A 9,987-nucleotide genomic window follows, 5' to 3' on the forward strand; every position below is an offset into this window, starting at 1 on the left:
GTCTGGATTGCGACGGAGTGTACTCCCGTTGCTCTTCCTCGGGAAATGGTGCCGAATGTGTTTATATATACACAGCCCAACATGACTGAGCAAACATTACTCAAGGTTTTGACAGACATTTGCCTTTGGGCTAAGAGTGAGCACAACCACAACCATGGGGTCAACAGTTCAGAAGGTTAGGAGGGAAAAGAGGGGGTGTCTACACAGAACAAGTTGTTCCCCACTCTTTGTGATAGGTCTCGGTCCTACCCCATCCACCCATGGGTCCACAGAAGCCTGTCAGATGCCTGGTAGCAAGGTTCAGTCAGTTTATCATCAGTTATGGAATAAACATAGCACTCTGATTATCATTAATAATATTTATTTTGGAAAAATATTTTAAAAATGAATTTCTTCATTAACAAAACGGTAAAAAAAACCTCAAATAACATTTGCACAATATTCCATAAATACATTTATATACAAAAAAATATAGTCACATAGACCCGAAGTGCCTTTGTACATATTTACCAAAAAATTTAAATTATAAAAAAATGAACATCACAAAATACTCAAGCTTTACAATTATCGTGAAAATATTTTTACAGATTCAAAAAAATAACACACTTTTTCTCACCTAGTAAAAACACATTTTAGTATCAAAAAAGACAATAAAGGCAGTGTCTGTGTCTCTAATTCAAGAAAAGACTGGCTCATAAGAATCCAAAATATACACTTCAGGCAGTGCATGCTTCTTATGTAGTACTTAAGTCCATTCATTTAAATATATATAGAAAAGCAACTGACCATAGTGCAATGATAAAATTCGTAAAAGGCAGTGCAACAGTAATCCTTGAACACAGACCCTTGCCTGGTGTCCATCTTGTTTCTTTATTTTGCAGTCACTTTGCTAACTTCAGTAGAGAACCAGCTCAAGCCTGAATTTAGTTTCTCAGCAGCAGTCAGTGAAGGAATCTATCTCCCATTCCTCTTTCAGCAGCATTCATTGGGGCACGTCTCCTCTGAAATTGTTCTGAACAACCACCTTGTCATATCACCTCTGGTTTACACCTGGTGAGAGAAAACATGAGCAGAGATCAGGAGAGGTTAATGGAAAGTAAGAAGAGGGCTGTAAGGCTGCGGAGGGTCGGGACTCTGTCCTTACGCCGGGCAGGAACGGACCCTGCATGAAGCACACTAAGGGGTACGTCAGCAGACCACAACCACACTGTCGTTGTACCCTTGTCTGCAAAAGCCGTCGTACCCGTAACATCCACAGCAGCAAGTCACTGAGCTTGCCTTCACAACATCCACAGCACGACAAACAAGCTGGCTGGATTTCAACAGGTACAAATCGCTGTGGCACCACAGAAAAGAGTTTAGCTGCCCTGACGTCTGTTAGATGAGGGTTGCACACCGAGACTTTTCTCTACTGTTCCAGCTGCCAGGCAGTATACTAACCTCAGTTGCTATGATGCACTCATCTTTCTCTTCTGATATGACATACACCGACTGGTACTTTGTGTCCTTTGAAGTGGAATATACTGAATCTGGTCGTTTTCTTTCAGAAGTATCACTATTGAAGACAAAAAGAGACAACACAGGTCAGATGGCTGTTGCTTAACACTACCTATGAGACACACACACCCCCTTCAGAGTCAAGCTGCCCCCCGCACTCAGATGTGAGAGATGATACCTCTTTAGTTGTACTGCACTTTTCTCCTCTGCCTCTGAATCATACGTTTCACACTTGGCTTCACATTTGCTGTGCTCCTCTTTAACAGAGTCCTCATTCTTGAGTTCATGCACCAAATTGTAATCCACTGATGGGTATCTGACTTTGTAGCCATTTTTATCGGAGTTATCGCTGTGAAAGTCTATTTTCTTATTCGTGTTTTTAATCTGAGTGGCACCAATGACACTTATGGAAATGTCCTTCTCACGCTGGCAGTTCGCCAGGTTGTTCATGGTCTCAGTCTCGCTTCTGCAGGCATCAGGCTGGTGGTGCCTCTTCTGCACTCTGAGCCTGACGCAGACGACCACAGCAGCGCACCCCAGCAGCAGCATGAGGACCAGAATAATCCCGGCGCAGACGGCGATCCAGGGGAACTGGGCGTTCTGGCCTTCCGTGTACTTCTCGGTGAAGTCGACGATGACTGGTCCCTGAGGTGGCTCGGGGAGCAAAAATTGGCAGTTGAGTCCGCCGTACCCCCGGGCGCACTCACAGACGTAGCGGTTGTTTCTTTCGTGGCAGGTGGCCCCGTTGTGGCAGGGGTTGTGTTCGCATCTGCTCACCGGGGTGCTGCAGTTCTTCCCGTTGTATCCCGGGGGGCAGGTGCAGGAATAGTCATTGACGCCATCCTGGCAGGTCCCTCCGTTGACGCAGGGAAAGGAGGCGCAGTCGTCCACGTTATCATCACAGTGTCTCCCAGTGAAGCCAGCCTGGCACTGGCATATGTAGGAGTTCCCTAGATCGACACACTGGGCTCCTGCAAGACATCAAGGGGGACGAGCGCTGAGTGGTGGGCAGCCAGACCCGACAGCTTCCCACCTGCCACTCTCGGGGCAACCATCATAACCCGCAGCTGAGAAAAGCTTTCTTTTTGAGAGGTTAGCTCAACCTTTGCCAAGTCTGATCCATCATAAAAACTAGGGGTTTTTTTTAAGGAAGATATTTGTTAATCAGGTCTATTTTTCATTCTCCATCCTATTCCCTTTTTAACATTTCACTCAGCTTGGAGAACAAAGCTAGCCCAGATCAGGTTGACACCACAATCTCACGTTACAGAGTTTGAGTGGCAATGAATGAGGAGGACTGCAGTAAAGAAAGTCTTCACTAGTTTAATCGAAACAGGAAGATTACTGTTACCAGATTGCAAGCAATAATATTTAGTGCTTGTATGGCATTTTGCATCCACAGACCTCAAAGAGTCTTTGCAAAACATTTGCAAGTATAATCCTCCACATTTGCATGCATGAAGCTTCGGGCCAAGTTACCTGGCCACAATCACCCCTTGAGAAAATGCGATCTGCAGCAGTGACCCAAACCACACCGTTACTTTTTAAGTACAGTTCCTCCACCAAGTCAACTATTGACATGATGTGGACCACGATTGATCATTGGGCCTTGTTATAAACTCCAGACTGGAAGGCAAAGTGACTGGATGGTGTCCTTTTAGAAGGTCACTGTAGCATGTTTGGCCTTACCATTAGCACAAGGGCTGGAGCTGCAGTAATCGATTTTCTTTTCACAGTTGAACCCAGAATAACCCAGTGGGCAGCGGCAGCTGTATCCCCCATCAGGGTTGTCGGTGCATCGCCCACCATTGAAGCATGGTCCGTCAGCACAAGTCATCGCGCTCAGCTCACAGTTTTTACCATAGAAGCCTGGGGGGCAGGTACAGGAATAGCTGTTCTCGAGATCCTGGAGGGAGGAAATGAGAAATGGTCAAAATATTTACCTGAAGTTGCTTTGAAATCCAAAAAGGGATTTTGAAAAATCAGTAAAACTGACATTAACTCCTCCCTTGGGGTTTCAGGTGGTACAAGCAACTCAAACTTACAGTGCAGCTTCCACCATTCTTGCAAGGGTTGGCATCACATTCATTGATTTCAATCTCACAGTTGGAGCCTGTGTACCCAGGTCGGCAAGAACAAGTGTAGCTTCCCTGACCAGTGTTGGTGCACGTGGCACCGTTCTTGCAGGGCTTGTGGTGGGTGCAGTAGTTCAGGTCTGTAAAAGATATTTTTTTGTTTTTAAAAAGAGGGCAATCAAGATACTTGCTACTTCGCAAGGCTAGCACAGGGTGGGTGAGCTGGAAATAGCTGCTTGCTTTCTGCGTTTTAAAACAGACGCTCAGGCAAGGACTGAGAACTCACCCTGGTTGCAGAAGAGGCCACCCCAGCCTTCCTGGCAGTTGCACTGCCATGGCTGCTGACAGGTACCATGAAGGCAGCCTGGGTATCGGATGCACTCATCACAATATCGCCCCTGCCAACCCACTCTGCATCTGAAAAAAAAAACCAACAACAAAGTCTCGTCAGATTTAGACTTCTCACAGTTGGAAACCCTATCGCAAACTCTGCAAACACATTGATGCCAGGGATCAAGTTTCCTAAAAGCCTTCAGTGATCCTTCATGTGAGAAAGTCACCGAGTCCAATGTAGCATCAGCTTTCATCGGTCCCAGCTATTTCTTCCACTTCCTTAGATAGAGCCATGGTTCCAGGTAGTTAATTTGTTTACTCTAATAACAAACAGCTAAACCTTACACACAGCACTGTAAACTCATTAGGTTAATATTAATGGCACTGATGTTTGACTTGTAGATTAATACTTTGATCTGGCATCACCTGGATTTCTCAAATTACCATCTAATATGAAGAAAGGCATTTAAACCAACCCTTCAAATGACCGATGGCTGGCTTAGCAGCAGAGCATCAACGTTAAAGACAAAGAAGGGAGCAGGAGGGGAGCGGAAAACTTACTTGCATTCCCCAGGTTTGTCGCAAAAGCCGTGTTGCTCATCGCATCCAGGCAAACAAATCGCTGTAAACAAACCAAGCAGGGAGAGACATCAGCACCGGGGCCGAACGCCTCCCTGTTACAAGTCTGATCCCAAGAGCACCTTGCGGGTGGGGAGCGAGCCCCTTTTACTAGGTCGGGGTAGTTAAGCGCAGCTGAGTTAATCTCTGGAGTCTGCAGGAGTATTGATCTCGCCCCGTAACTGGGCACTTTACTTATCGCCGGGGATGAGCATTCTTCTTAATACAGTTGCACACAGACAAAAAAGGGCTCACAATTGCTCCCTTCCCCACAGCCCCTCACCCCCCTTCCCTTCCCAGTGAGGGTCAGAAGTCCTTTTTTCCAATTCTATGCACACAGCTCCACCTCTTAATATCCCCCGAAAGTGTGTGTGCAGATAAGAGTGGACAGCTGGTGTGCAGGGTGCCAGTGCAAGACAGCTGCTCTATTGTCTATTCTCTCCCAGCAGCTGCCCCACTGCAACAATACCCCGGCCCCGGAGCCAATGGGGCCGGCGGCCGGGCAGCCTATCCCTGCCCACAGCTAATCTATGGCACGCGCGTGATTTCGCTGCAAAAAAACTTTCCTTCTTTTTTTTTTTTTCTTATTCAAATAAATAAGTCTAAAGTTCTTCCTCCCTCCTTCCCCCCCCCCTCCACCCCGCTCCGAAAAGGGGCGGGCGGGTGGGTGAAGCCCTGGTAAAAGAGGTAAGCGGGGCAGCGGGAGGGAGGATGAGGGAAGGGAAAAAAGGGACTTCTGCTCATTACTTCGCCTGGTTATGGAACTCATTAAGCAGGCACTGCAAAGTTTTAATTCAACAAAGCCAGCCGGAGACAATGGCATGCGAGGGGAAGGGGAGGGGGGGGAAGAAAAAGAAAGAAAGAATCGGTGCTGATAATCAGATCGCCTCCAAGTTGGAAAGAATGGAGCTGGGGACAAGGCGACGAGAAGCAATCTGCGACTGGCAGCTCCGCTCGCTAACAGCAAAACATTCTTTTTGCATGCACACATAAACACATCTCCTCTGCCTAGTAGGTTTGTGTTGCTGTTATAAGCTGGTTTTTGCTGAGAGGGAAAGCAGAGCGAAGAGCGCATGTAACGAGTCAAGAAAGACGGACAGCCTTCTACTTTGCTATGGGAAGAGCAGCGATGTACAGGCATCCGAAAGTGCTGACAGCCCCGAAAGAGCTCATTATCAAAATGCTTCCTTTTTCCCCACCCCTTGACACAACTGGGCTAGGCACTTTTGATCATGGGAAAGGTTGCAGTTCCTATTTAAAACAGTATCAAAGGAAATGCGAACCCCTCTGCCTGCTGTTTATTGTGCAACATTGGAGCAAGAATTGCTAAAAGCATCCTAGCAGTCGCTAACAGTGTGAATAATCAATCTGGGCTCATTTGATAGCAGCTCAGCTGAGACTGCAGTGTAGGTGGGCTTTAAGAAAAACAAAAACACAACAAGAAGAAAACCAAGAGGCTGCTTTGCAGCCTGTAACTGTTTTCTCCCTGCCTGCCTGGCCCTTCGATGACTGGAGAGGAGCACTCGCCCAGTGCGTCATCTGCCAGCGTACTTCAGATCCGTGTATGCACACAAACAGGGAATGCCATCACATGCTGCAGCAGGACCTCTGTGTGCATGTTTGGGTGTACACCGCTATGTATTTACAAAGGGCAGCAATCTTGTACAAAGCTGGAGGTATCTGACATCCCTGACTATACTCTCTGCGATCTGCTTACTGCCCCAGCTTTTCCTGCTGTAGCAACATACCACATTCCTCAACAACTTCAAGCTCAGGCGTACTGCAAAACTCATGTCCCTCACGATCATGGCAATGGCACAGAAGACAGATGGGGAAGAAGTTGAATGTTCTCGTGGAACAATCTCTGTTAGTGGCAGTTTATGAGTACCCCAAATGAGAAATCTACAGTCTAGAGGCTACAGAGAATATCTTGGACCTCCCAATAATTTTCCCAATACAAGGTGGCAAGATATCAGACCATAACAGGCCGATCAACGGGCCTGCTGTATGGATGTTGCCAAAGCCTAGCTCCCTCTCCTGAAGCCACGTACCCTGTAGATAATGATATCAATGTACCATGGTTGAAGGGGTGGCTAGGTATAAAAAGTAGTCATGATATGTTTTAATAAATCCTCAAGCAACTGCTGAACATTTTGCTGTCAGATTTGATGTCTACTGCAGATAAGCAAGAGTGTAATGTTGGCACTGACATTTTATTATCTTGAGAAGGGGCTGTCTGCATTAACTTTCTGTGGTAATGCTGAAGATCTCCTGTCCTCCACACCAGTAAATCCTGTACACAGCATCAAACCTCCACCCACTGTCACTTGCTTGCCCCTCTCCCGTGGGGCCTGATGTCAGAGAAACACCCCCCCAAGAGCTCAGGGGACACTGCTGCAACCGGCGCCTGGGGAGATGAAAAGATGTGACACTCACGCTCAGTGCAGTACTGGCCTTTCCAGCCCGGGTTGCAGACTTTCTCGCCCCGCTCTCCGCAAGTGAAGTGACCAAAGGCATCGTCCCGGGGGCGGCAGAAGACAGAGCAGCCTTCTCCGTAGTAGTGCTCGTCACACACAAAGCGATAGGAGTACTTGAGGTCAGTGCGGCCACTGCTGTGCAGGTCCTGGGACCACTCTTCACCCACTGCCAAGTGCCTCTGGGTGGCCAGGCGGCTGATGAGGCGCTCGGGGTTTTCTGTGTGAAGTGGAGAGGAGAGGCATGATTAGGAAGCCCAAAGCGGGCAGGGGCATAGGAAGATGCTCAGTGGGGGGTCTCTGGTAGGAGGGGAACCGTAGAGGCAGGATGATAGGGCTGCATGCCAACAGGTTGGTTTCTCTTCCCCTGGTCTCCCAAGGAAGAGCAGGGATGGAATGGGGGGAACACACTGCACAACGCAGAGAGAGGGACTGAGTGGGGCCACAGGACTGGGATTATTCCAGGTAAGGGTCTGTTTCAGGACAGTTACCTGTGGTGAGGTCGTCAGGCGAGTCCGTATGCAGAGCCTCAATGATGAGCGAGAAGGTGCCCTGGGGAAAGGAGCAGAGACAACCCACCGGGAGAGCGTGAGAGCAGGCAGGGCCAGGGGTAGCACCCCCAGCCCCCCAGGAGTTATCAGTCCCCCTAGACACTCCTGGGGGATCGGTGGCCCCTTGGAAGGACGGTCACCCAGCTGGAGTGGCCCGGTGTGTGGGGTGGGGTGGGATGGGATGTGGGCCGCCCCCTCCCGCGCCGCCCCCCCACTTACGGGCCAGGTGAAGCCGAAGGGGAAGCGGATGGGGTTGCTGAAGGCGGGGTCGGCGCCACCCGCGCCGTCGGGGACGCTGAAGGAGTTGGCGCCGAGGACGGGGGTGATGGCGCTGCCGTAGGTGCAGGGCGGCTCGGGGGAGACGCTGGCCTGGTAGTGCTTGAGGCAGACGCGGAAGAAGGTCTTGCAGTCGCACTGCTGCAGCCCGCCGCCGCCCCCGCGGCAGCAGTTGCGGTTGCTGAGCAGCCCCTTCTTATTGACAAACTCCTGCAGCTTCAGCTCGAATACCCCGGAGCAGCCGACCTGCGGGGCGGGGACAGCGGCCGTCAGCCCGCCGAGCAGCCCGCTCCCCTGGCCCGACCCCAGCCCCGCCGGGCATCAGAGGGACTGACACCCCCCCTCCCCGACGCCCCTCCCCGCTTCTCCCGGTTGCAACAGGCACCAAATCCTCGGCATCCCCGCGGGACCCCCGGTGCGGGGACCACCGCAGATATTTCTGCCCCCCCACCCCGCGGGCACTTACCTGGCAGCGGCTCAGCAGCACCGAGAGGAGGGCGAGCGTCAGCAGGAACCGACCTCCCATTTTGGAGGGGCAGCTCGGGTGCCCTCGCTTTCCTCCCCCTTTTCTTCTCGTCAGAGGGGAAAGGGGAAAGTGTCTCTCGGGGGAAGGGGAAAAAAACACAGCGGCCAAAGCCGCTCGCCCCAGCAGAGCTGGAAGAGTTAGTGTCACGGTCTCCTTCTTTCAGGAGTGTCTCTGACTTTTTTTTCCCCTCTGTCGGTACCTCTAGGTGTAGTCTGTCGGCGACTGACAGCTCTTTCGGATGGCAAAAGAAAAAGAAAGGAAAAAAAAAGAAGTAAAAAAAAAAGTTAAGATTAATCTGCTAAACTCTTTTTCTTTCCCAATCCACGGTGCTCCTCCTTTTCTCCAGGAAGAAAAAAAAAAGAAAATAAAAATAATAAAAAATAAAAGCAACTTAATTCCCAACAGAGGCAGAGAAAAGGCTTCCCAAGGAAGATTAAAAATCGGCGATCTGGCAATCCCTGCAGAGGCAGCGGCGGACGCGGTGGCAGCGGCGATAATTCCCGGTGCGGTGAGATGCGGGAGCTGCTCTGTGCGCGGCTGCGCTCGCCCTGCGCACGTCGGGGCTGATGGGTGTCAAACGGCAGCGGCGGCGGGCAGCAGGTCACGTCGGAGCCTTGATCCCCTTTTTTCCTTTTTATTTTTTTTTTTTTTTTTTTTTGCAAAAGAAGCGAAGCTCTCTTTCCTTGTTGTGGGCTTACTTTTGTTTTTAGAGGAATCCCAGCCAACAAAAATAAGCTCGTGTCTCAATAGCGGCGCACTGAGCGTGTCCGGGTGTGCTCCTACGGGGGATGGGGGGGGGGAGGGGGGTGCCTGCTCTGCTCTGCGCCGCGGCTCGGCGGCTCACTCCGAGGGTGAAGCGCTAAGGATCTGCCTCTCCTTGGGCGCCTGCCTCCCTTATATCCCGCCGGCCGCCTGCATGCCTAATGAGATGCAAATGAGCAGCCCCCCAATCTGGCTAGAGCTGTCACAAAGGAGCCACTTTTCCAAACCCTCCTCTCAATGGATCGCCAAATGGTCAGTGAGCTGTAAAATGTGCAACCCTCCTCCCCCTCCCCTCCGCGCTCACAAAACGTGCTCATTTACATTCCTGCAAATTTGGTAACCGCAAGAATCCCCCTTCTGCTCCGGGGAGAGGGTAACACCCCCTCCGCACCGGAGAGAGGCAGCGCAACACGCTCCGGCGAGAAAACAACCCCGGGGACGGTGGGCTGTAATTACCTCCCGAAACGTGCAAAGCAACCGCCGCGCCCCCAAAAAGTAACTCGGTGATCATGACCACTTCCAAGGGGCATCTTCGGCTTTAAAGGAATGAGGGAGGTGGAAGCCAGCGAGCCACAGCAAGGGGAAGCTGATCCCTTGAAATTCACGCCGCATTTCCCCTGGCATAACCGGGATAATTGGGGGGGGGGGTATGAATCTGCGCGAACCGAGCCGGGGCTCGCTCATCCCTCGGCTCCGCTCACAGCGCTCATCCCGCCGGCGGAGGGAAGGGGGGTCCCCGAGGGTCTCGGCGGCGGGGGAGGGCGCTGGCGATTCGCGGAGGGGACCCGTGGAGGGGACCCGTCTGCGGGGCTCCGCGGTCCCCGTCCCCGCCACCACCGCTGCCGGAGAGAGCCACCCGCTCCGCCCGGGTCCCG

The 9,987-nt window shown here is 51.2% G+C and overlaps 1 protein-coding gene across 1 annotated transcript; it reads right to left on the reverse strand.

The window, feature by feature from the left end:
• Window positions 1–369: 369 nt before the first annotated feature.
• DLL1 (delta like canonical Notch ligand 1) lies at window positions 370–9,295 on the reverse strand. The gene is made up of 11 exons (XM_054819492.1): window positions 8,291–9,295; window positions 7,768–8,070; window positions 7,489–7,549; window positions 6,960–7,217; window positions 4,467–4,527; window positions 3,859–3,989; window positions 3,543–3,712; window positions 3,187–3,403; window positions 1,676–2,468; window positions 1,441–1,555; window positions 370–1,050 (listed from the first exon to the last, which is right to left on the reverse strand). The coding sequence occupies exons 1-11, from the start codon at window positions 8,348–8,350 to the stop codon at window positions 1,045–1,047; spliced, it is 2,175 nt and encodes a 724-aa protein (XP_054675467.1). The 5' UTR covers window positions 8,351–9,295; the 3' UTR covers window positions 370–1,044.
• Between the last annotated feature and the right edge of the window lie 692 nt (window positions 9,296–9,987).

The sequence above is a fragment of the Grus americana genome, chromosome 3, assembly GCF_028858705.1.
Source record: "Grus americana isolate bGruAme1 chromosome 3, bGruAme1.mat, whole genome shotgun sequence".
Taxonomy (NCBI): Eukaryota; Metazoa; Chordata; class Aves; order Gruiformes; family Gruidae; genus Grus; species Grus americana.